The sequence below is a fragment of the Oncorhynchus keta genome, chromosome 5, assembly GCF_023373465.1.
Source record: "Oncorhynchus keta strain PuntledgeMale-10-30-2019 chromosome 5, Oket_V2, whole genome shotgun sequence".
Classification (NCBI taxonomy): domain Eukaryota; kingdom Metazoa; phylum Chordata; class Actinopteri; order Salmoniformes; family Salmonidae; genus Oncorhynchus; species Oncorhynchus keta.
Window position 1 is genome coordinate 12229458 of NC_068425.1, and position 27355 is coordinate 12256812.

General features: G+C 48.0%; 1 protein-coding gene across 3 annotated transcripts in view; it reads left to right on the top strand.

Annotated features, from left to right (window-relative positions):
* Positions 1-27355, top strand: part of LOC118370812 (unconventional myosin-X-like) — a 57771-nt gene that overhangs the window by 12742 nt on the left and 17674 nt on the right. For 2 of the 3 annotated variants that reach the window (XM_052518729.1, XM_052518730.1), the window contains exons 3-4: positions 22742-22836; positions 27044-27226. In XM_052518729.1, coding sequence (XP_052374689.1) covers positions 22742-22836; positions 27044-27226 — 278 coding nt within the window. Of the gene's footprint in view, positions 1-12574; positions 12862-22741; positions 22837-27043; positions 27227-27355 lie in introns of those variants that run through there. The other variant, XM_052518731.1, reaches the window with a different exon arrangement.

Here is a 27355-nt window from a genome sequence, read left to right on the forward strand (position 1 = left end):
AGAGTGATAGGCCTCAGAGCTGTCACACAGGTGATTTACTGCTGGTGCTAGAGGGAGTGTGTCAAATAACTGACTGACTATAATCATCACACTAAGAATTAGATGCTGTGCTACACGACCATTACATGGCCACTGGCCACACCTTTCTAATGGCCCATTACAAAGCAGGGAGGAGACACTGACATATAGTCACATTTATCTCAGATATATTGGCATAGATTAGACCAGTTTAATTCATTTTTTAGGGGCCCATTTAGAGTCAAGTTAGACAATTCAAGGCATGGAATTCAGTCACAAGTGAATGCAGGCTAAGCAGAGTAGATCTGTATTGAAAAGCACTGCAATATTGAAGGGATGTTGAGAGTTTGTGCTATTCTGAAAGTGAGCTTCGTAGATTTCTGTCCATCCGGAATAGGAGAGTATAGGTTCCAGCAGGTCATCCCACACCTCCGTCTGTGTGCACTAACCTTTATAGCACCTTCATTTGAACATGATTAGTCATGTCATGTAGTCGTTATTGCTCATTATGAGCCCTGCAGGCTTCACGTTCTGTTCTGCGGATAGAGAGCTTCACCTGAGCAGCTCAGTGGGCGTAATTACATGTGTATTCACGTCCACAGTGTCTAGTGTGAAGTGAACAAAAGCCTCTGGTTAGCTAGGTTGATTGAGATGTGATACTGCAGAGAGAGAGAGAGAGAGAGAGGAGACAGGTGTGGGATCAGATGGGAGGGCTGGCATATGCCCATATGGGCAACATATGTCCATTTTAGGTTAGGTGTTGTGTGTTAGTTTCCCATTGCGTTGACCTACTAACCCAGAGTGGCAGCTCACCCATGGTGCCTGTCTTGTACAGAGTAGACCGACAATAGACAGACAGTAGACGGACAGTAGACAGTAGACAGTCAGTAGACCGACAGTAGACCGACAGTAGGCAGTCAGTAGACAGTCAGTAGACCGAGAGTAGACCGACAGTAGACAATAGACAGTCAGTAGACCGACAGTAGACCGACAGTAGGCAGTCAGTAGACAGTCAGTAGACCGAGAGTAGACCGACAGTAGGCAGTCAGTAGACTGGCAGTAGACCGACAGTAGACAGTCAGTAGACTGGCAGTAGACCGACAGTAGACAGTCAGTAGACTGGCAGTAGACCGACAGTAGACAGTCAGTAGACTGGCAGTAGACCGACAGTAGACAGTCAGTAGACAGTCAGAAGACTGACAGCAGACCGTCAGTAGACCGACAGCAGACCGACAGTAGGCAGTCAGTAGACAGTCAGTAGACAGTCAGAAGACCGACAGCAGACCGTCAGTAGACCGTCAGCAGACCGACAGTAGACAGTCAGTAGACAGTCAGAAGACCGACAGCAGACCGTCAGTAGACCGTCAGCAGACCGACAGTAGGCAGTCAGTAGACAGTCAGAAGACCGACAGCAGACCGTCAGTAGACCGTCAGCAGACCGACAGTAGGCAGTCAGTAGACAGTCAGTAGACAGACCTGAGTGGCAGTCGCCCCCTCATCCCAGCATGTGGTGCCAAGCTCAGTGTCAGCAGCAGTCAGGCCCATGATGTCTAACAGAGGCCTGTCATACAACCCCAACCCATACAGTCTGGCTGGTGCCTTTATGAAATGCCTCCATGGCCTACTGCCTGCCCCTCAAACAGGACAGGAGCCTCTCTCTCCCATGCATCCATATCTGTCTCACATCATCTCTATTTTCTCCCAACTCCTTCCCTCTGCCGCCTCAACCGAGCCCCTCGTTGGCAGCCCAGGGACAGACAGAGGAGTGGGAGGCTAGGAGACACACAGGAGGCAGAACACAGTGGGACTACTGAGGGAAGCTCTCGCTAGCCCCCCCTCTGTCCCTCTCTTTCTTCTCACTTCTATGAAACACACTCTCTCTGTCAAGAGCATGACTCTTGGTGTGGGATGCCAGACAATGATGGCTGGAAGAGACTGAAAGAGACAGTGTTTACAACGGTCTTTGGAAGTGTGTGTGTGTGTATCTGTGTGTTCCAAGAAGTCCTTGGATGTGATCTGTGTGGTAATTGCCTGTGTGTGTCAGTGCTCCTGAAATGCATTGTTTTCCTCCTTTCAAGACATTCCCTTCCTTCACACGCACATTGTCAAAGTCACGTACACGCATGCAAGCCCCGTCCACCCCACACACACACACACACACGCCCTCACACATACACATACACACACATGCCCTAACACACACGCATGCCCTCACACACACACACATGCCCTCACACACACACATGCCCTCACACACAGACACACTTCCTGTCCTCTCTCTCCGGTTCCCCCCCAAAACACATTTATGCACTCCCCTCTGCCTAGTCCAGAATTCCTTGGCAGTGGTCTTGAGTAAACAGTGTATTTTTAGAGCTGGGAGGTCATATAGGCCCACTCTTAATCACCACATTCCCATTTTCCCACCAGCCCCCTCCGTCTCAGCTCAGACAGAGGCCCAGCCAGGCACACTGGAGATGGAGAGGGGAATGGGAGGAGGATAGGATGGGGACTTGAGAGAAATATGGGCCTCTTCCCTCCCTCCACAGATTCCACAATAAGACTGTGGTCTGTGATTGCTCATTACCTACCTACAGTATGTGTTGTATTTGAAGGTTTCCCCAGAGACCCGGTGTTTGTTTAAGAAGCCTCTGTGTTATATGACAGTTGCTTGTGTGTTTGTTCAGATGTCTAATAAAGTCTGAGTAACTTGCATAGCTTTCACCTCTGTATATGAGCCACGGTTTAAAGCTGGACGTTGACCTCCTGGTTGAGCTCACCATAGCCGTGTGTGTTGTGCGATGAAGCTGTTTTTACGCCCCCAGTTAGCCGTATCTGGACGTTTGACCCCTCGGATCACAAATCTCAACTCCCATGTCATTTCCTGGGCTGGTTACTCAGCGACTGATGTAACATAACCCTGCATGAGAGGGCTTTGATCGGGCAACCATGGCTATATCCCAAATGGCACCGTATTCCCTATATAGTGCACTACTTTTCAACAAAGTCCTATGGGCCATGGTCAAAAGCAGTGCACTACATAAAGAATAAAATGCCATTTGGGATGCAAGCCATGTTCAGGAGGGCGTACTTTGTATTCTGAAGCATGTCTGTCTGAACAGCAGTCTGGCTCTGACCACGGTCCTCCAAGCCTCAGAGCAAGGACACTGTGTTTTTACAACTTTAATTAACGTCTCGTTAAAATTAACGTCTCGACCAAAATCGAGTCTGACTGATTGGTAGACTCAAGTCAGACTCTGAAAGCCCAATCCCTTATATATTTAGTCCAGAGAGGACATATGAATGAAAAAAAATAATCCCTTCTTATGACGAGATCACAATTTATTTATCTCCTAATCTCGACATAACAAAAGGTTTGTCGAGATCACGAGATAATAAAAAGTACCACGCATTTCATTCGCGACAACCACCTCATCAAGGAGCCCTGTGACTGCGTTGATCGCAATGCGCTCGTCGATGCCTGACAGGCTGCACTGTTTCCCAGGCTGCGTGCCACCCCCAAGACCACAGTCAATCGCATACAAGCAACAACAACGCTAATTTGTCTTGTCTTGTGAGTTAGCTAGGTAGTCTTGTTGGCTAGCTAGTTAGCTAGGTAGTCTTGTTAGCTGCTATTGTTAGCTAGACTAACTAATCTGACTGGCTGATCAGATTCAATTTCAGCCTCAGAGGCTTAGAAATAAATTGGGTGCCTTGTAGGCTGTTTCATAGGCAAGGCTCCTTGCAGGCAGATTAGCTGTCAAAGTGCTTTACAGGTAGATGCATATCTGATCCAGGGATGGGCTCTATTCCTGTCAGGCTGATCAGATTCAATAGCAGCCTCAGAGTCTGATAAATCAAAATGCTGCCTTGTAAGATGTTTCATATGTCAGGCTCCTTGCAGACAGCCTCTTTTTTTGTTATTGTTACCTTTATTTAACGAGGCAAGTCGGTTAAAAAAAAAGGTATTATTTACAATGACGGCCTCCACCGGCTAAATACAGACAGTGCTGGGCCAATGGTGCACCGCCCTATGGGACTCCCAATCACAGCCAGTTGTGATACAGCCTGGATTCAAACCAGGGTGTCTGTAGTAACGCCTCAAGCACTGAGATGCAGTGCCTTAGACCACTGTGCCACTCAGGAGCCCATCCTCTGAGGCTGCTATTGAATTTGATCAGCCTGTCAAGAATGGAGCTCACCCACTCTGTAAATTTAAATATTATCCAAAAAGCATGAAGTGTCCCTTACAATTATACACATATCAGTTATGCTAGCTAACAACCAGCATAGATAACAAGCTAGCTAGCTAACAAGACTACCTACAGTTGAAGTCGGAAGTTTACATACACCTTAGCCAAACACATTTAAACTCAGTTTTTCACAATTCCTGACATTTAATCCTAGTAAAAATTCCCTGTCTTAGGTCAGTTAGGATCACCACTTTATTTTAAGAATGTGAAATGTCAGAAAAATAGTAGAGAATGATTTATTTCAGCTTTTATTTCTTTCATCACATTCCCAGTGGGTCAGAAGTTTACATACACTCAATTAGTAATTGGTAGCATTGCCTTTAAATTGTTTAACTTGGGTCAAACATTTTGAGTAGCCTTCCACAAGCTTCCCACAAGAAGTTGGGTGAATTTTGGCCCATTCCTCCTGGCAGAGCTGCTGTAACTGAATCAGGTTTGTAGGCCTCCTTGCTCACACATGCTTTTTCAGTTCTGCCCACAAATCTTCTATAGGATTGAGGTCAGGACTTTGTGAAGGCCACTCCAATACCTTTACTTTGTTGTCCTTAAGCAATTTTGCAACAACTTTGGAAGTATGCTTGGGGTCATTGTCCATTTGGAAGACCCATTTGCGACCAAGCTTTAACTTCCTGACTGATGTCTTGAGATGTTGCTTCAATATATCCATATAATTTTCTGTCCTCATGATGCCATCTATTTTGTGAAGTGCACCAGTCCCTCCTGCATCAAAGCACCCCCACAACATGATGCTGCCACCGCCGTGCTTCATGGTTGGGATGGTGTTCTTCGGCTTGCAAGCCTCCCCCTTTTCCTCCTAACATAACGATGGTCATTATGACCAAACAGTTCTATTTTTGTTTCATCAGACCAGAGGACATTTCTCCAAAAAGTACGATCTTTGTCCCCATTTGCTGTTGCAAACTATAGTCTGGCTTTTTTATGGCGGTTTTGGAGCAGTGGCTTCTTCCTTACTAATTTTACTGTGGATATAGATACTTTTGTACCTGTTTCCTCCAGCATCTTCACAAGGTCCTTTGCTGTTGTTCTGGGATTGATTTGCACTTTTCGCACCAAAGTACGTTCATCTCTAGGAGACAGAACGCGTCTCCTTCCTTAGTGGTATGGCGGCTGCGGGGTCCCATGGTGTTTATACTTGCGTACTATTGTTTGTACAGATGAACGTGGTACCTTCAGGCGTTTGGAAATTGCTCCCAAGAATGTGACTTGTGGAGCTCTACAATTTTAGATTTTCCCATGATGTAAAGCAAAGAGGCACTGAGTTTGAAGGTAGGCCTTGAAATACATCCACAGGTACACCTCCAATTGCCTATCAGAAGCTTCTAAAGCCATGACATTATTTTCGGGAATTTTCCAAGCTGTTTCAAGGCACAGTCAACTTAGTGTATGTAAACTTCGGACCCACTGGAATTGTGATACAGTGAATTGTCCTAACCGACTTGCCAAAACTATAGTTTGTATTAACAAGAAATTTGTGGAGTGGTTGAAAAACGAGTGTATGTAAACTTCCGACTTCACCTGTAGCTTACTAGCTCGCTCGCTCATAAGATTAGCCAAGTTAGCTGCGTTGTTGCTCACATGCGGGAGACATGTTTGCCTGTCAGGTATTGTTCAGGGCTTAGATGCCCCGTGAGCTCTTAGATGCCCCATGAGCTCTTAGATGCCCCATGAGCTCTTAGATGCCCCATGAGCTCTTAGATGCCCTGTGAGGGCTTAGTTGCCCCATGAGCTCTTAGCTCACGTTAAGCAACATTTAGCTTGTTACTATTCTAATTTATCAGCTGATAATGAGCTCCAAACGAAAATGAAAGAATAATAGCACGAAATGTACCATACTTTAGTGTAGCAACCAATAAAAACATATGCGCTGATCCACTTTTTCTATTCATATGGCCTCTCTGCACTTCCATGTGTGTTCATGTGTCTTCCATCAGTATGAAGCATAACAGAGATGTATTTTGTCCACTCTGGTCAGAAATGAGGATGCCTTGTCAGCTGGATCTGGTCAGATGCTTTATTTCCTTCCCTGTTGAGGGTTGTGAAAGTGAGCGTGAGATTGAAACGAGAGAGAGAGAGAGAGAGAGAGAGAGAGAGAGAGCCCAGTGGTGGTGATAATCATGGATAAATTAGAATATTGAGCAGTCAGACTGTTTTATTTGTCAGCCTTCTCTTACTCAGCCACACGAGACAACACACACACACACGCGCACACACACACACACACACACACACACACACACACACACACACACACACACACACACACACACACACACACACACACACACACACACACACACACACACACACACACACACACACACACACACACACACACACACACATCAAGTATTTGCACACGGACACACAAATGCACAGAGATAGTCCCTATACCCAAAAAACGCGAAGGTAGCCCGCCTATAGGGAGGAGGTCAGAGACCTGGCAGTGTGCTGCCAGGACAACAACCTCTCCCTCAACGTGAGCAAGACAAAGGAGCTGATTGTGGACTACAGGAAAAGGAGGGCCGAATATGCCCCCATTCACATCGACAGGCTGTAGTGGAGCGGGTTGAGAGTTTCAAGTTCCTTAGTGTCCACATCACCAGCAAACTATCATGGTCCAAAACACACCAAGACAGTCGTGAAGAAAGACTGAAAAGATTTGGCATGGGTCCCCAGATTCTCAAAAAGTTCTACAGCTGCAAAATCGAGAGCATCCTGACCGGTTGCATCACCGCCTGGTATGGCAACTGCTCGGCCTCCGACCATAAGGCGCTACAGAGGGTAGTGCGTACGGCCCAGTACATCACTGGGGCCAAGCTTCCTGCAGTCAGAGGAAGGCCCAAAAAATTGTCAGACTCCAGTCACCCTGGTCATAGACTGTTCTCTCTTCTACCGCACGGCAAGCAGTACTGGAGCGCCAAGTCTAGGTCCAAAAGGCTCCTAAACATCTTCTACCCCCCAAGCCATAAGACTGCTGAACAATTAATCAAATGGCCACCCGGACTATTTACATTGACCCCCACCCCCTTCTTTTTACACTGGTGCTACTCACAGTTATTATCTATGCATAGTCACTTTACCCCTACCTACATGTACAAATTACTTAAACTAACCTGTACCCCCGCACATTGACTCGGTACTGGTCCCCCTGTATATAGCATCTGTATTGTTATTATTATTTTTTTGTTTGTTTTTTTGTACTTAGTAAATATTTTCTTAGCTCTATTTCTTAAACTGCATTTTTGGTTAAGGGCTTGTAAAGTAAGCATTTCACTGTAAGGTTTACACCTGTAGCATGGAGCATGTGACAAATACAATTGTATTTTATTTTTGATTTGATAAGACTTGTGTACAGTTAAATTGTCTATCATAAGTACAGTGAATGGGGCATGTGTATATTTGTATTCAGCCAAAAGATAATTATTCATTTCCATCTCCCTCAGTCCCCCTCTCTCTCCCTCTGGCACTCCCTCTCTCCTACTCGTTCTACTTCCGCCTCTCTCTTCCCTCTCTCTCTTTCTTTGTGAGCTAGCTTCCCGTTTATGTGGGGCAAACAGATGGTTTTGCTTAGCGTGCTGGTGTTAGGCCTACAGTGGAAAGACCGGAGTGAAGAGGGGGAGAAAAAGAAAGAAAGAGGGAGAGATTTAGGGAGAGGGAGATATATGGCATCTGAGCTGCAGGACTTGTCCATGTGTTCCCTTACACTTCCGTAAACAAAGCACCACAAGGGTATTTTTCCTTCTCTCACCAAATTCCTGACATCTCAAACACAAAAACCTCCTCGGGACAACGCTGAAGTGGTGACTTACACGTCAGACCATAGATTTTTTACTCACAACAGATCAATTGAAATGTTTGAATATTAAACACAAACCTGAAACAGCAGGTTAATATGGGAGTGTCTTGTCTCTTCTCCCAGCTTCATCCCTCCCTGACTGTGTCATGGTCTCTCCAGGGGGGGTGTAGTGTGTGTGTGTGTGGGGGGGGTTCTGTTGGTCTGCTCTCCCTCCAAGCCGTCTAATCCCCGTGTAAAATTGTTTCCTGGCCTCCACAGGAAGTCAGCACTCAAGGCCCCTCTGTCACGGCCTCAGCCGGGGCTTCTGGGAATACGGGGGCGGGGGGAGAAGGAGGTGGGGGGGGCTACTGGACAGCTGTGGAAACCCCAGAGCCTCATCTGTCAGAGTGCCAACATGTGACCCCAGCTGCACTACAGCTACACCCCCAAACTCCAAACTAGTTGGTTTACAGCACTCATTCACAAGCCCCTCTTTACTCAATTAGCAGAGTTTAAGCATTACTTCGGGCCTGTGTGGGCAGCTGGGCGCAGATTTGCCTGTTAAAACCTCTAAAGTCTAAGCCTTTGGGGGAGGGGGTTCTACTAAGCTAACATATGACATTGTTTTAAGACGGTCATACCATGGATCAATTAGCTATTTGATTTGGAATTTTAGGACCCCTGTAGATACTGTATATAATTTTTTTAATTTTTTATTCTAGAATTTGGCTACCACTATAGAATCGCATTGAATAACGCATTCATAAATGGCAAAACAGACACTCAAAAAACTTAATCAGAAAGAATAAGGTTTTGAAGTGTCTGTCTAATATCTAGGAGATAAAAGAAAGCTCAGGAAATATATACACTACCACTCAAAAGTTTGGACACACCTTTTACTATTTTTAGAATAATAGTGAAGACATCAAAACAATGAAATAACACATATTACATTACATTACATTTAAGTCATTTAGCAGACACATATGGAATCATGTAGTAACCAAAAAAGTGTTAAACAAATGAAAATATATTTTATATTTGAGATTCTTCAAAGTAGCCACCCTTTATCTTGATGACAGCTTTCCACACTCTTGGCATTTTCTCAACCAGCTTGACCTGGAATGCTTTTCCAGTAGTCTTGAAGGAGTCCCTATATATGCTGAGCACTTGTTGGCTGCTTTTCCTTCACTCTGCGATCCAACTCATCCCAAACCATCTCAATTGGGTTGAGGTCAGGTGATTGTGGAGGCCATGTCATCTGATGCAGCACTCCATCACTCTCCTTCTTGGTCAAATAGCACTTACACAGCCTGGAGGTGTGTTGGGTCATTGTCCAGTTTAAAAACAAATGCTTGTCCCACTAAGAGCAAACCAGATGGGATGGCATATCGCTGCAGAATGCTGTAGAAGCCATGCTGGTTAAGTGTGCCTTGAATTCTAAATAAATCACAGACAGTGTCACCAACAAAGCACCATTTACATTTACATTTAAGTCATTTAGCAGACACGGTGGGAACCACACATGCAGAGATCATCCGTTCACCTACTCTGTGTCTCAAAAAGACATAGCGTTTGGAACCAAAAATCACAAATTTGGACTCATCAGACCAATGGACAGATTTCCACCGGTCTAATGTCCATTGCTTGTGTTTCTTGGCCCAAGCAAGTCTCAGCTTCTTATTGGTGTCCTTTAGTAGGGTTTCTTTGTAGCAATTTGACCATGAATACCTGATTCACGCAGTCTCCTCTGAACAGTTGATGTTAAGATGTTCTGTTACTTGAACTCTGTGAAGCGTTTATTTGGGCTGCAATTTCTGAGGCTAGTAACTCTAATGAACTTGTCCTCTGCAGCAGAGGTAACTCTGGGTCTTCATTTCCTGTTGGAGTCCTCATGAGAGCCAGTTTCATACTTGATGGTTTTTGTGACTGTAATTGAAGAAACGTTCAAAGTTTGTGAAGTTTTCCAGATTGACTGACCTTCATGTCTTTAATTTTTTATTTCACCTTTATTTAACCAGGTAGGCTAGTTGAGAACAAGTTCTCATTTGCAACTGCGACCTGGCCAAGATAAAACATAGCAGTGTGAACAGACAACACAGAGTTACACATGGAGTAAACAATTAAGTAATGATGGACTGTCGTTTCTCTTTGCTTATTTGAGCTGTTCTTGCCATAATATGGACTTGGTATTTTACCAAATAGGGCTATCGTCTGTATACCACCCCTACCCTGTCACAACACAACTGATTGGCTCAAACGCATTAAGAAGGAAAGAAATTCCACAAATCAACTTTTAACAAGGCACACCTGTTAATTGAAATGCATTCCACGTGACTACCTCATGAAGCTGGTTGAGAGAATGCTATGATTTTGCAAAGCTGTCGTCAAGGTAAAGGGTGGCTACTTTCAAGAATGTCAAATATAAAATATATTTTGATTTGTTTAACACTTTTTTTGGTTACTACATGATTCTATATGTGTTATTTCATAGTTTGATGTCTTCACTATTCTACAATGTAAATAAAATAGAGAAAATAAAGAAAAACCCTTTAATGAGTTGGTGTGTCCAAACTTGTGACTGCTACTGTATATATTTTTTTACATTTAACATTTACATTTAACCCCTTTTTTTGTTGGCACAAAACTACCTCCATACTTCCATTCATTTTTTAAATCCGGTAACAGGTTACCTTCAGACAAGTCCCGTGACGCTTGTGGGGGTCGTCGAGCAAAAACACTGTGTTAGTGAGAGTCTCATCTTTCCATAGAGTGGTTATATTAGTCCGTTTTTGTGATGAGACCGATTTTTGGGATGTCTCCTGGTCTGACAAACAGCGCTGTATCTCTGCTACTTTTCACCTCAGATGCAGAAGGGCGACAAGGGTGAATGTGGTGGATTGAGATGCAGCCCATGTAAAAAATATATATATGTGATGAAATAGATATCTCTAGCTTAAACTGACAGATGTATTATGTTAATTAGATTGATGCATGAGTGCGTCAATAGACGCTTAATGAAGAATTATTCGAGGTAGCATGACACAAAGCCTAGGCTTGTTGTCTCTCTGTTCTCTGACAGACGCTTGAACAGTTTTTCTGCTGGTCTGGTTCTCGACATGCTCAGTGCTTCATCCTCTTGTTTGAACTTCTAACAGAAGTGTGTTGGACAGCCCCCTCTGGATCAGCTTACCAAAATATCATAGACTCACACCCACCCACCAGACTTCTTTTCCTCGACACAAAGTAGCCTAACTCCCAAACCTATAGCATATGGGCTTCAAAGTTAGATCAAGCCCCAGTGACTTCCCGTATGGTTTTGTCTTTGACATGACTTTTGGTGATGCCTGTGTCTACAGTAAGTCACAAAGGCAGATTGTGTGTTAGACGTTAGCTGAAGGCCTGTGGACAGAGATAGGCCTTCTGATTCGCTGAGGGCCCATTGAAGCTGAAGGTCAGGCTTGTTTGAACAGAGACAGAATAAAAGGTCAACTGGAGGGTTTTAGCCCGGCCCTCCCTCTCCTTTCTTTATCCTGTTTCCCTCCACTTTTCCCTCGTTTCCCTCCACTCAAATCTTTCAAATGATCTCTCTTGAATCCTGCATCATGCTAGTTCTGAAATGTGTCATTTTCTACATCTGTTTAGTGGTTAGGGTTATCATCCCACACAATATTACTCCTCAGGGTTGTCATGTGCATACCTGGGTTTCCATTAGCCGGTAATTGCCGGCTTTTGGCTGTAATAAAACAAATTTAAGCAGATAAATATACATTTGGCTGGCCAAATGAACCTGGTGGAAAAACAACGGTAGGAAGGCTACCCACCACTTTACAATGTGAGCTGGAGGTAGTATGCATTTTGAAAATATATTTCATTGTTTGAAACCTGAGTGTTTTACTTCATATTATGAGGCATGTCTTACCTTGCTTGAAAATCTGACCGTAGAAAGGTGGAGGCAATTATTTCATAAAGACTTTATAGGTTTAAAGTTTGAGGAAGCATAAGCCTACAATTTATCCTACAATTTCTCCCAATCTGTTGGTCAGTTCTGATTTTCATATGTGCATTTTGATGGAACAGTTTCATTTCAATAATAATGTTTGCGGTTCTCAAAATTGTTGCCACGTGGATAATTATAAAAATGTAAAATTCAACTAATGCGAGAGGACCAGCCTCTGCCATATGACACAGTGATCATTGGCTGCTAAATAGCCTGAATGAGCGCATGGAACTGGCCAATGCAGCTGTTGACCTATAACTTACATTGTCAACAAAGTAAAAATACATAAAAACAGTAGAAAATATACTGATGAAAATTCTGGTTCTTTCAATAACGTTAACTTCTCTTCTCAGCCTGTCTGCCTTCCTTTCTATTTGTCTTGACTTGAGCTGTTGCTTGTGAAGTGCAACATTGATCGGCCCTAACGTGCAACATTGAATCAACTAGCCTATTCAGCACTCAAGAGTTTAGGCACCAGTGAGCTCGGGACAGACAGCTGTTTTTGCGCAAGGGAAAGGACAAGCATTTTATGACGTTTCCACTGGATATATGGGATCATCAGATTATTATATTTTGCTCTTTCACACCGAGGCTTGGTGATTATCGAGGGGGTGATTTTTGTGAGGAACTATTAGGCTCTCATTTGCAATGGATGTTTAAACAACAGACTTCATTGACTTACTGTGTGAGGTGAAGAAAAGATTACTGAGAAGATGAGCTTATTAGTGGTGAAGGCGATGACGAAGACAAGCAGAAATCAGACATCCCCAAATGGGCACTTGCACGCAGCAGGCCAGGTAGGCTAATTCTATGCTTGCTCAGACATGCTAGCTCCCTCAACATTAACAAGAACCGTGCACATCGCTCCAAACAAAAGATAATGAAAAGGGGGACAACTCGTAAATTATGGTTATGAAATAAAACCCAAACTTGTTTCTCAACAACATTTACACACCGAGAATGAGAACGGTAAATTATTGTAGGCATAATTAGTAATACAAATGATGTCATGGCTTTAGAAGCTTCTGATAGGCTAATTTACATCATTTGAGTCAATTGGAGGTGTACCTGTGGATGTATTCCAATGCCATACCTTCAAACTCAGTGCCTCTTTGCTTGACATCATGGGAAAATCAAAAGAAATCAGCCAAGACCTCAGAAAACAAATTGTAGACCTCCACAAGTCTGGTTCATCCTTGGGAGCAATTTCCAAACGTCTAAAGGTACCACGTTCATCTGTACAAACAGTAGTACGCAAGTATGAACACCATGGGATCATGCAGCCGTCATACTGCTCAGGAAGGAGACGCGTTCTGTCTCCTCGAGATGAACGTATTTTGGTGCGAAAAGTGCAAATCAATCCCAGAACAACAGCAAAGGACCTTGTGATGCTGGAGGAAACAGATACAAAAGTATCTATATCCACGGTAAAACGAGTCCTATATCGACATAAGCTGAAAGGCCGCTCAGTAAGGAAGAAGCCACTGCTCCAAAACCGCCATAAAAAAAGCCAGACTACGGTTTGCAGCTGCACATGGAGATGGTACTTTTTGGAGAAATGTCCTCTGGTCTGATGAAACAAAAATATTACTGTTTGGCCATAATGACCATGGTTATGTTTGGAGAAAAAGGAGGAAGCTTGCAAGCCGAAGAACACCATCCCAACGGTGAAGCACGGGGGTGGCAGCATCATGTTTTGGGGTTGCTTTGCTGCAGGAGGGGCTGCATTCACAAAATAGATGGCTTCATGAGGAAGGGAAATGATGTGGATATATCGAAGCAACATCTCAAGACATCAGTCAGGAAGTTAAAGCTTCTGACTTCAACTGTATGTAATGGGGAATTGATAACAATAAACAATCTTAGGGCATACAGTTCACAAGAAATAATGAATGCGCAAGATTCTGGAGAGTTGAGAGCATGCATTTTGGAGAGAGACGGCCTATAGGCTATCTTCGCCACACACCCCTCCCCTTGTTCTTGTCTCAACATTTTAAGTAAAATTCACTACACATTAGGTTCACACATAAGGTATTTTTTAGATGGTTTTCACTGACAGCTGCTACTCAATCAGCTAGGCCTTTTGCCACGCAAGCTGCCTATGAAAGACTGTTGCCACACAAGCTGCCTATGAAAGACTGTTGCCACGCAAGCTGCCTATGAAAGACTGTTGCCACGCAAGCTGCCTATGAAAGACTGTTGCCACGCAAGCTGCCTATGAAAGACTGTTGCCACGCAAGCTGCCTATGAAAGACTGTTGCCACGCAAGCTGCCTATGAAAGACTGTTGCCACGCAAACTGCCTATGAAAGACTGTTGCCACGCAAGCTGCCTATGAAAGACTGTTGCCACGCAAGCTGCCTATGAAAGACTGTTGCCACGCAAGCTGCCTATGAAAGACTGTTGCCACGCAAGCTGCCTATGAAAGACTGTTGCCACGCAAGCTGCCTATGAAAGACTGTTGCCACGCAAGCTGCCTATGAAAGACTGTTGCCACGCAAGCTGCCTATGAAAGACTGTTGCCACACAAGCTGCCTATGAAAGACTGTTGCCACGCAAGCTGCCTATGAAAGACTGTTGCCACGCAAGCTGCCTATGAAAGACTGTTGCCACACAAGCTGCCTATGAAAGACTGTTGCCACGCAAGCTGCCTATGAAAGACTGTTGCCACGCAAGCTGCCTATGAAAGACTGTTGCCACGCAAGCTGCCTATGAAAGACTGTTGCCACGCAAGCTGCCTATGAAAGACTGTTGCCACGCAAGCTGCCTATGAAAGACTGTTGCCACACAAGCTGCCTATGAAAGACTGTTGCCACACAAGCTGCCTATGAAAGACTGTTGCCACGCAAGCTGCCTATGAAAGACTGTTGCCACGCAAGCTGCCTATGAAAGACTGTTGCCACACAAGCTGCCTATGAAAGACTGTTGCCACGCAAGCTGCCTATGAAAGACTGTTGCCACGCAAGCTGCCTATGAAAGACTGTTGCCACGCAAGCTGCCTATGAAAGACTGTTGCCACGCAAGCTGCCTATGAAAGACTGTTGCCACACAAGCTGCCTATGAAAGACTGTTGCCACGCAAGCTGCCTATGAAAGACTGTTGCCACGCAAGCTGCCTATGAAAGACTGTTGCCACGCAAGCTGCCTATGAAAGACTGTTGCCACGCAAGCTGCCTATGAAAGACTGTTGCCACGCAAGCTGCCTATGAAAGACTGTTGCCACGCAAGCTGCCTATGAAAGACTGTTGCCACGCAAACTGCCTATGAAAGACTGTTGCCACGCAAGCTGCCTATGAAAGACTGTTGCCACGCAAGCTGCCTATGAAAGACTGTTGCCACGCAAGCTGCCTATGAAAGACTGTTGCCACGCAAGCTGCCTATGAAAGACTGTTGCCACGCAAGCTGCCTATGAAAGACTGTTGCCACGCAAACTGCCTATGAAAGACTGTTGCCACGCAAGCTGCCTATGAAAGACTGTTGCCACACAAGCTGCCTATGAAAGACTGTTGCCACGCAAGCTGCCTATGAAAGACTGTTGCCACGCAAGCTGCCTATGAAAGACTGTTGCCACGCAAGCTGCCTATGAAAGACTGTTGCCACACAAGCTGCCTATGAAAGACTGTTGCCACACAAGCTGCCTATGAAAGACTGTTGCCACGCAAGCTGCCTATGAAAGACTGTTGCCACGCAAGCTGCCTATGAAAGACTGTTGCCACGCAAGCTGCCTATGAAAGACTGTTGCCACGCAAGCTGCCTATGAAAGACTGTTGCCACGCAAGCTGCCTATGAAAGACTGTTGCCACGCAAGCTGCCTATGAAAGACTGTTGCCACACAAGCTGCCTATGAAAGACTGTTGCCACGCAAGCTGCCTATGAAAGACTGTTGCCACACAAGCTGCCTATGAAAGACTGTTGCCACGCAAGCTGCCTATGAAAGACTGTTGCCACGCAAGCTGCCTATGAAAGACTGTTGCCACGCAAGCTGCCTATGAAAGACTGTTGCCACACAAGCTGCCTATGAAAGACTGTTGCCACGCAAGCTGCCTATGAAAGACTGTTGCCACACAAGCTGCCTATGAAAGACTGTTGCCACACAAGCTGCCTATGAAAGACTGTTGCCACACAAGCTGCCTATGAAAGACTGTTGCCACGCAAGCTGCCTATGAAAGACTGTTGCCACACAAGCTGCCTATGAAAGACTGTTGCCACGCAAGCTGCCTATGAAAGACTGTTGCCACGCAAGCTGCCTATGAAAGACTGTTGCCACGCAAGCTGCCTATGAAAGACTGTTGCCACGCAAGCTGCCTATGAAAGACTGTTGCCACGCAAAGCTGCCTATGAAAGACTGTTGCCACGCAAGCTGCCTATGAAAGACTGTTGCCACGCAAGCTGCCTATGAAAGACTGTTGCCACGCAAGCTGCCTATGAAAGACTGTTGCCACGCAAAAGCTGCCTATGAAAGACTGTTGCCACGCAAGCTGCCTATGAAAGACTGTTGCCACGCAAACTGCCTATGAAAGACTGTTGCCACACAAGCTGCCTATGAAAGACTGTTGCCACACAAGCTGCCTATGAAAGACTGTTGCCACACAAGCTGCCTATGAAAGACTGTTGCCACGCAAGCTGCCTATGAAAGACTGTTGCCACACAAGCTGCCTATGAAAGACTGTTGCCACACAAGCTGCCTATGAAAGACTGTTGCCACACAAGCTGCCTATGAAAGACTGTTGCCACACAAGCTGCCTATGAAAGACTGTTGCTCGCTGCTGTTTCTCTCCTGTTCTATTGGTTTTCATATCAACTTTCTTCCATTGTCCAGAAGTCAAACGCACCATCCTAGTCACACAGTATTAGCAACACATCTTAGTCGTTGTGTCTTTAGATTCACGCTCTTTGAATCTCTGTCATATACCGCTTGCGTCAGATGCGCTATTTAGAATGGTGTTTTCCCTTTTTCCCGCAAATTGCATTTTGGCAAATGTTTGAAAATGACATTTTATTGGCTACTTCATTACAGGAGTTACATGTTTTGTTAAGAGGAATTACCATAATCTAAATGTGGTGACTTTTTGAGCACCGTGGGTGGACGCCCCTAGTGGGTTTACACACCCAATGCATATGTGTCTGGTAAATTTCTCAAATGGCTGTGAAAAGTAAAATGGGAAAACCCTGTACATAAAGTAGCCGATAGCTTTAGGTAGGAACTGGACCCATTTCACGGCTAGAAGATTTCTGGTTTAAGTTCTGCGAAGAACATAGCTAACATTGCTTTTGTACCCTTGAGCAAGGCCCAAACTATAGAGGTACCAATCCAGGGCTAGTTTATACTGGTGCTCTCCAGAGTCTGTACGTGTGCCCCCGCTCAGACAACATCACAAAATGATCCTCGGCTTTGACATCAAGTCCTCCACATACCAACACGCTATCCCCTAGCTGACTGCGTTGCAGTTTTCTATAGATCCAAATCCCCATCAGTGCATTGAGTTCTCCATTTAAATGACTGCATATAGGTCTGTCTGCATCTGTTTCTGCAGCAAGGGGTTATTCGCGGACTCCAAAAGAGCCGTCCTCAGATTTCTGGATGTATTTTGACGTATTTAAGAGAAGAGGGACATGCGACGATACACTGGAAAGGTCTCAGATGACGTTACTGTTTGAATGCTGCCTTCGCTGTTGGGCTTCGCTGCAGAGGTAGACTGGCTGTAGTAGGACAGGGCTCTGACCCTCTTTTTCTCGCCCACTGGTGTCTCTCTGAAGTTTCCCCGGCCGAATCAGTCATACACTCTGTGAGGGCCAATGTGATTTCCTGTACTTTTTCCCTGTGTGTCTGAGCATCGGCCTAAATTAGAGACTGATACACACACATATGTTCCATCTACTGTACAGTCTGAAACAGGCAAACGTATTGACACAAGGGTCAACTAGTGGATGTTGGGATAGTGAGATACTTTGAACAGGTGTCATGTATTGTAGATGAACAGTCAGCACAGTCCTTCCTGTAAGCTAAGTTGAGCAGGATAGGGTATGTTCAGACTTATTGATTAGGTCTGACTTCCATAAGGAATAACCTTCCACAATCATCTGATCAATAATCACAGCCCAGAGAAACGCTATCTGAGACTGTGCATGGTGGAGGGATGGAGGGCCGCCTGCCAAAACTCATTTCCTGCCTGGTGTTTTCAGGGGAAGGAAGGAGGGTTTGTCCCTTCATACCTCACACGCTAGTTTGACGCAGGAAATAGAGAAAATAAACTAGTAATTAGATAAATAAATGAGCATAGATAAACCTTATAAACAATTGAATGGGCTGGAAATGGGCCTTGACCAGAGATAACAAGCTGAGCTCTCAGTCGTCCAAAACATTGCCTGGCCAAATGTCTGAAACGAATGTCACTTTGCAGTCCAAGGTCCTCGCCACCACCATGACTGCATGTGGTGGCTTTTCTTTTTACAAGGCTTCTTTGACAGTGGCCCTTGAGAAAGAGAGAGAGAGGAGAGAGAGCATTTCACAACAGTTTCCCCATAATTCCCAGATGTTTTTGATGTTTGTTATGGGTTTTCGATTAGCTGACAACAGTGTAACCCTTTGAACTCTCTCTCTCTCTCTCTCTGGCCTGGGACAGCCTGGCTGGCTGGCTTTGAGTCAATCCTCTCTCTCTCTCTCTGGCCTGGGACAGCCTGGCTGGTTGGCTTTGAATTAGTCCTCTCTCTCTCTCTGGCCTGGGACAGCCTGGCTGGCTGGCTTTGAAAGTCCTCTCTCTCTCTCTGGCCTGGGACTGCCTGGCTGGCTGGCTTTGAATCAGTCCTCTCTCTCTCTCTGGCCTGGGACTGCCTGGCTGGCTGGCTTTGAATCAGTCCTCTCTCTCTCTCTGGCCTGGGACTGCCTGGCTGGTTGGCTTTGAATCAGTCCTCTCTCTCTCTGGCCTGGGACAGCCTGGCTGGCTGGCTTTGAATCAGTCCTCTCTCTCTCTGGCCTGGGACAGCCTGGCTGGTTGGCTTTGAAAGTCCTCTCTCTCTCTCTGGCCTGGGACTGCCTGGCTGGCTGGCTTTGAGTCAGTCCTCTCTCTCTCTGGCCTGGGACAGCCTGGCTGGTTGGCTTTGAATCAGTCCTCTCTCTCTCTCTGGCCTGGGACAGCCTGGCTGGCTGGCTTTGAGTCAGTCCTCTCTCTCTCTGGCCTGGGACAGCCTGGCTGGTTGGCTTTGAGTCAGTCCTCTCTCTCTGGCCTGGGACAGCCTGGCTGGTTGGCTTTGAATCAGTCCTCTCTCTCTCTGGCCTGGGACAGCCTGGCTGGCTGGCTTTGAGTCAATCCTCTCTCTCTCTCTCTGGCCTGGGACAGCCTGGCTGGTTGGCTTTGAATTAGTCCTCTCTCTCTCTCTGGCCTGGGACAGCCTGGCTGGCTGGCTTTGAATCAGTCCTCTCTCTCTCTGGCCTGGGACAGCCTGGCTGGTTGGCTTTGAATCAGTCCTCTCTCTCTCTGGCCCGGGACAGCCTGGCTGGCTTTGAATCAGTCCTCTCTCTCTGGCCTGGGACTGCCTGGCTGGCTGGCTTTGAATCAGTCCTCTCTGGCCTGGGACAGCCTGGCTGGTTGGCTTTGAATCAGTCCTCTCTCTCTCTGGCCTGGGACAGCCTGGCTGGCTGGCTTTGAATCAGTCCTTCTCTCTCTGGCCTGGGACAGCCTGGCTGGCTTTGAATCAGTCCTCTCTCTCTCTCTGGCCTGGGACAGCCTGGCTGGTTGGCTTTGAATCAGTCCTCTCTCTCTCTCTGGCCGGGACAGCCTGGCTGGCTTTGAATCAGTCCCTCTCTCTGGCCTGGGACTGCCTGGCTGGCTGGCTTTGAATCAGTCTCTCTCTCTGGCCTGGGACAGCCTGGCTGGTTGGCTTTGAATCAGTCCTCTCTCTCTCTCTGGCCTGGGACAGCCTGGCTGGCTGGCTTTGAATCAGTCCTCTCTCTCTCTCTGGCCGGGGACTGCCTGGCTGGCTGGCTTTGAGTCAGTCCTCTCTCTCTCTCTCCTGGCCTGGGACTGCCTGGCTGGCTGGCTTTGAGTCAGTCCTCTCTCTCTCTGGCCTGGGACTGCCTGGCTGGCTGGCCTTGAGTCAGCCTCTGTTTCTGCTGGCCTGGGACTGCCTGGCTGGCTGGCTTTGAGTCAGTCCTCTCTCTCTCTGGCCTGGGACAGCCTGGCTGGTTGGCTTTGAATCAGTCCTCTTCTCTCTCTGGCCTGGGACAGCCTGGCTGGTTGGCTTTGAATCAGTCCTCTCTCTCTCTCTGGCCTGGGACTGCCTGGCTGGCTGGCTTTGAATCAGTCCTCTCTCTCTCTCTGGCCTGGGACTGCCTGGCTGGCTGGCTTTGAATCAGTCCTCTCTCTCTCTCTGGCCTGGGACTGCCTGGCTGGTTGGCTTTGAATCAGTCCTCTCTCTCTCTGGCCTGGGACAGCCTGGCTGGCTGGCTTTGAATCAGTCCTCTCTCTCTGGCCTGGGACAGCCTGGCTGGTTGGCTTTGAATCAGTCCTCTCTCTCTCTCTGGCCTGGGACTGCCTGGCTGGCTGGCTTTTCAGTCCTCTCTCTGTCTGGCCTGGGACAGCCTGGCTGGTTGGCTTTGAATCAGTCCTCCTCTCTCTCTGGCCTGGGACAGCCTGGCTGGCTGGCTTTGAGTCAGTCCTCTCTCTCTCTGGCCTGGGACAGCCTGGCTGGTGGATACTTTGAACAGTCCTCTGTCTCTCTGGCCTGGGACAGCCTGGCTGGTTGGCTTTGAATCAGTCCTCTCTTCCTGGGACAGCCTGGCTGGCTGGCTTTGAGTCAGTCCTCTCTCTCTCTCTGGCCTGGGACAGCCTGGCTGGTTGGCTTTGAATCAGTCCTTCTCTCTCTCTGGCCTGGGACAGCCTGGCTGGCTGGCTTTGAGTCAGTCCTCATCTCTCTCTGGCCTGGGACAGCCTGGCTGGGCTTGGCTTTGAATCAGTCCTCTCTCTCTGGCCCGGGACAGCCTGGCTGGCTTTGAATCAGTCCTCTCTCTCTCTGGCCTGGGACTGCCTGGCTGGCTGGCTTTGAATCAATCCTCTCTCTCTCTCTGGCCTGGGACAGCCTGGCTGGTTGGCTTTGAATCAGTCCTCTCTCTCTCTCTGGCCTGGGACAGCCTGGCTGGCTGGCTTTGAATCAGTCCTTCTCTCTGGCCTGGGACAGCCTGGCTGGCTTTGAATCAGTCCTCTCTCTCTCTGGCCTGGGACAGCCTGGCTGGTTGGCTTTGAATCAGTCACTCTTGGCCCGGGACAGCCTGGCTGGCTTTGAATCAGTCCTCTCCACTGGCCTGGGACTGCCTGGCTGGCTGGCTTTGAATCAGTCCTCTCTACTCTCTGGCCTGGGACAGCCTGGCTGGTTGGCTTTGAATCAGTCCTCTCTCTCTCTGGCCTGGGACAGCCTGGCTGGCTGGCTTTGAATCAGTCCTCTCTCTCTCTCTGGCCCGGGACAGCCTGGCTGGCTTTGAATCAGTCCTCTCTCTCTGGCCTGGGACTGCCTGGCTGGCTGGCTTTGAGTCAGTCCTCTCTCTCTCTCTCTGGCCGGGGACTGCCTGGCTGGCTGGCTTTGAGTCAGTCCTCTCTCTCTCTCTGGCCTGGGACTGCCTGGCTGGCTGGCTTTGAGTCAGTCCTCTCTCTCTCTCTGGCCTGGGACTGCCTGGCTGGCTTTGAGTCAGTCCTCTCTCTCTCTCTGGCCTGGGACTGCCTGGCCAGAAGCTTTGAATCAGTCCTCTCTCTCTCTGGCCTGGGACTGCCTGGCTGGCTGGCTTTGAGTCAGTCCTCTCTCTCTCTCTGGCCTGGGACTGCCTGGCTGGCTTTGAGTCAGTCCTCTCTCTCTCTGGCCTGGGACTGCCTGGCTGGCTGGCTTTGAGTCAGTCCTCTCTCTCTGGCCTGGGACTGCCTGGCTGGCTGGCCTTGAGTCAGTCCTCTCTCTCTCTCTCTGGCCTGGGACTGCCTGGCTGGCTGGCTTTGAGTCAGTCCTCTCTCTCTCTCTGGCCTGGGACAGCCTGGCTGGCTGGCTTTGAGTCAGTCCTCTCTCTCTCTCTGGCCTGGGACTGCCTGGCTGGCTTTGAGTCAGTCCTCTCTCTCTCTCTGGCCTGGGACTGCCTGGCTGGCTGACTTTGAGTCAGTCCTCTCTCTCTCTGGCCTAGGACTGCCTGGCTGGCTGGCTTTGAGTCAGTCCTCTCTCTCTCTGGCCTGGGACTGCCTGGCTGGCTGGCTTTGAGTCAGTCCTCTCTCTCTCTCTGGCCTGGGACAGCCTGGCTGGCTGGCTTTGAGTCAGTCCTCTCTCTCTCTCTCTCTGGCCTGGGACTGCCTGGCTGGCTGGCTTTGAGTCAGTCCGGCGTCGCTCTGTCACGTTTTATTTTCAGTCCTCCGCTTCCCTCCACTCCGCTGTGCCCGCCAGCCAAACCAATTAAAGAGAGACGAGCTGTCCACAGCGGCGTGGTATGCATGCAGCTGTGGAGGAGGGGTGGAGGGAACGATATTCACAGCACTTCAACTTGTCCCCCTCTCCTCTCTCACTTAGGGTGTCAGAGAGGCTTAGGGCTGGCAGACGTTGTGTGGGGTTACCCTCCTCCCTTCGACTCAGAGCCAATAGGGTATCGGGGGGGGGTGCCTTCACTGTGGGAGTGTATGATGCTGTTATTTACCACCTCTCTCTGTCTCACCCAGACACAGTCTGTCAGAGGTTCCTGATGAGATGAAGAGTCTGATCATAGAGAAGAGCAAGATGGGCCTGGAAGAAGACCCCGAGCTGCTTGTCAAAGGTGAGCCTGCCTGCCCGACACACTTCTACACCATCCCTCTATTCTCTCTCTCTCTCCTTTCTCTTTGTGTAGCTGATGTGTTCCAGTCCCAGTGATTTGCATGTACAGTAATAACAGTCTGTGGGATGATGACGTTCACTCGTCCGAGAGCGTTAGCCGAGTTTGAGCTCTGTGCATGTTTGCGGTGTTATCGCTGATTAAGTAGACCATACTGTACTACTGTACTGTACACTTCACTGTCCACAGCTAAGCCCACACACACACACACACACACACACACACACACACACACACACACACACACACACACACACACACACACACACACACACACACACACACACACACACACACACACACCCTTCCCCCAGTAATCATGTAATGATGGCCATCAGCGGCATTAAGAGCCTTGCGTGCCTGACGCTTTTTGAGGAGTGATCTCACAGGCTATTCATGTGTGCTTTTCCTGCTACCGAAACGGTTGCAGTAAAATGCCAGCGCTTGGATAAGTTACGTCCTCTTTGGGATGGCGGCAGCCTGATCGGCTAATTCGGACAGCAGTTACCATGCAGCACCCCTGGCCGACTGGCTGGCTGCACCCCTCCTCCCTCTGTTCCGACGTCTGAGACCAGGCAGAGGGGCAGGCGATGGGGTTAGGGGGGTGCATTTCTTCCCAATCGGGGGATGGATACTTCCCCTGGGCCCCTGTGCTCGCTGTGTGCCTTGGCATTTCTTCTCTTCAGTCGGGCCGTCTTCCCCACCAACCACCACCATCTCCAGCACCACTGACGCTCCAGGACATGTGAAGGCCTTGCTCTGTTCATGCCCTTGTTGTGTGCAGGGATATATCACATGTCCTGGTGCTAGGGTGTCCCTAGCTGTTTGGTGTGGTTTGGTGTGGTTTACAATGGGACATCCTCAGGCAACTGGGGCCAAGTGTCGCCTCACTATCTAAAATAGGCCATGAACCGTGCCTTAGACAGAGAGAGACAGACAGAGGGGAAAAGGTAGAGAGAGAGAGATTGAAGTAGCAAGGGAGTGAGAAACTCCTAGACAGAATGCAGTGACGAGCATAAATGACATTCCTTTGTTTGTTCATTTTTAGCTACATATCACTTAGTACTCCAGTCATTTGGAAAGGGATTCAGTCGACTCAATTGCAATCGTTTCCCTTTCTGTTTGGATCTCTGTCTAATTCTGTTCAGCCCATAATCCTAGTGTTGAAGCTCATTAAAGCTCGGCTCCCTTATGGATGACTGTTTGTTTTCAGATGCTTTTTAATCTCCTCCAAATCTCCAGAACAAACAGAAGGTACACACAGAGATGGAAGGACAGAGCAGAACCAGAGGGAGACAGACTCCAGTGTTTTCTCAGTCTGTGTTTCAGGGGGCAGGGCCAGCGTTAGGGGTCTGGGGTCACAAATGAAACAAATTAAGGGCGAGCCGTGGCCCCCCAGGGGACGCATTAGCAGGCCAGGGAGATGGGATCCAGATGGAGGACCGTGGGGGGGGGGGGAAGGCAGGGGGGGTCCTGACCGGGACTCTTGTTTCACCCTTTCTCTCTCTCCCACTCATTGCCTTTCCTTCTCTTTCTCTACTTCTCTCACTCTCTCTCTCTTTCTTTCTCTCCTCCCTCTTTCCATCCAAAGTTGGCCATCTCTCTATCCCACTATCTCAAAAAGAGCAGCTGCAGGACATCCTGTGTAACTGACAGACGACCTGCCTCCCAGCTCTCCGCTAACCAGTCCACCCACACCCCTCCACCCCCCTACCCCCGACCCAATCATCCACCCCACCCAATCCCGTCCTGTCTTACCTCATCGTTTTTTATTTATCCATTTCATGTTGGTTTTTATGCTCCTGTTGATGTGGTGTTAAGTACCTGGGGACTATATTGAGTGGGTTTATGGTGTGTTCCAGGCTGCCACTGGGAAAGGGGAAACAGAATGAGACGTGTGTAGACTCCCACTTCGACTGCCCCCCTCCGGGTCTATGGGTTGTAACATGGGGGATGGTAGCAATGGGGGCTCTGCATGTAGGGAAAACCACTTTACCATAGGAAAAAGGGGAGTTGGTGCGGGGGGAGAGATGAAAGAGGGAGAGACTGAGCGAAGAGAAAAGAGCTGTAGGGAAAGCGAGGGAGAGCTGACAGGTGGCATGCAGCTTGCTAACCACAGAGGAAGCTGTGACGCTGGCTCGGTCGTCAGAGATGTTCTAAGAAGTTAGCCCAATGAACATGGCACTGCTGTTCCCATAAACACACGCACGCACACACACACACACACACACACACACACACACACACACACACACACACACACACACACACACACACAACGGATGGCACAGCCACATAAACCTGCCCCCGCCTCACCATAGCGCCCTGCTCCAGCTTTGGGCCAGGTGACCAGCCAGGGCCCTCTGCCAGCCTATCCATCACCCCTCACTGTGAACTCTGACTGCTCTCTCTCGTTTTACCCCTCCCTCTCACCGCCACCCCTATCCATCCCTTGCTCTCTCTTCCTCTCTCTCTCTGGGCAGCCCCTGGCCAGAGCTTGGCCAAACCCGGTTTATTTACCCTCAGCTTGGTGAGATTAAATATTTAGAAGGAACAGTTTGCACACATATTCTGTGTCCCAAATGCCACCCTATTCTCTATATAGTGCACTACTTTTGACCAGAGCCCCATGGTCCCCTGGTCAAAGGTAGTGTACTATACAGGGAACAGTGTGTCATTTGGGACACACTCTGTGGGTTGCTGCATGGCTGGTGTTTGGTAACACTACAGCCACTTTCCCTTCTGGACACGGGTAATAGACTATATATACAAAAGTATGTGGACACCCCTTCAAATTAGTGGATCCGGCTATTTCAGCCACACCCATTACTGATAGGTGTATCAAATCGAGCACACAGCCATGCAATCTCCATAGACAAACATTGTCAGTAGAATGGCCTCACTGAAGAGCTCAGTGACATTCAATGTGGCACCATCATAGGATGCCACTTTTCCAACAAGTCAGTTCATCAAATTTCTGTCCTGCTAAAGCTGCCCCGGTCAACTGTATGTGCTGTTATTGTGAAGTAGAAACGTCTAGGAGAAACAATGGCTCAGCCACGAAGTGGTACAGGGCCCTGACCTTTGGGATGAATTGGAACACCGACTGCGAGCCAGGCCTAATTGCCCAACATCAGTACCTGACCTCACTAATGCTTTTGTGGCTGAATGGAAGCAAGTCCCCGTAGCAATGGTCCAACTTCTAGTGGAAAGCCTTCCCAGAAGAGTGGAGGCTGTTATAGCAGCAAAGGGGGGACCAACTCCTTATTAATGCCCAAGATTTTGGAATGAGATGTTCGACGGGCTTTTGACCATGTAGTGTACATCCCCTTCATGTAAAGCTGGACACTGCAGACCAGGATCCTGTTCAGTAGAGACCAAACACAAACAGTTATGAAATGGAAAATTACCATTTTTATTGAACAAATTCAGGTCCGTTTCACACCGTTTTGTCTCGTTCAATGCCTACTGAACACCACCCAGTTCTGAGGGCCGTGGTTATGTGACAGGGGTGGAATGGTGAAGGGAGCCAGGAGAATGTATCAGCCTTTCTCTCTCCCTCCCTCCCTCTCTGGGCGTTAATGACAGATCAGTCCACCAGTTCTCTTCCTGCATCTCCACCACCAGCGACTGTTCTCCAACCTCCCGTTTTCTTCTTTGTGTGTTTTTTTACAGCTGTAATTATCCTGGTGGCAGGCACACAGGCCTTAATGTCTGACTATACCATTAGCTGCCGTTATTTTTAACCTGTTCTGCACGTTACAGACATATTTTATGTCCGATGGGTTCAACCTCTTAGTGATTATGTTCAGCCCAAACCAATTAACCCTTAAATTCAACCAAATAAGACACACACACCACACACACACAGTTGCGCACACACACGCACACATACACACACACACACACACACACACACACACACACACACATGTGCAAACACACACATACACACACAGTCTATCATGTGCAGATCTTTTTTTGGCTACCTTTTTGATCTTTCTCACACATTCATTGTGTGTGTGTGTGTGTGTGTGTGTGTGTGTGTGTGTGTGTGTGTGTGTGTGTGTGTGTGTGTGTGTGTGTGTGTGTGTGTGTGTGTGTGTGTGTGTGTGTGTGTGTGTGTGTGTGTGTGTGTGTGTGTGTGTAGGCTGGCTGTTCCGGGAGGTGTGTGGAAGCTGGATCAAGCAGAGGTGCTACTGGTTTGTACTGAGCCTGGACTCCTTAGACTACTACAGCAGCTCAGAGAGAGGAGCCCGCAGACTGGGAACACTGGTGCTCACCAACCTCTGCTCTGTCATCTGGCCAGACAAACAGACCTTCAAGGAGACGGGTGAGTGCCACTCACGCACACACACAGAGACACATGAGCATGCACTGGCGTGTATATCCAAAATTCCCTCTTATAACTAAGCCCCAGATAATGAGTTCCATATTGGTCCACTATCCTTAAGCGGTTCAA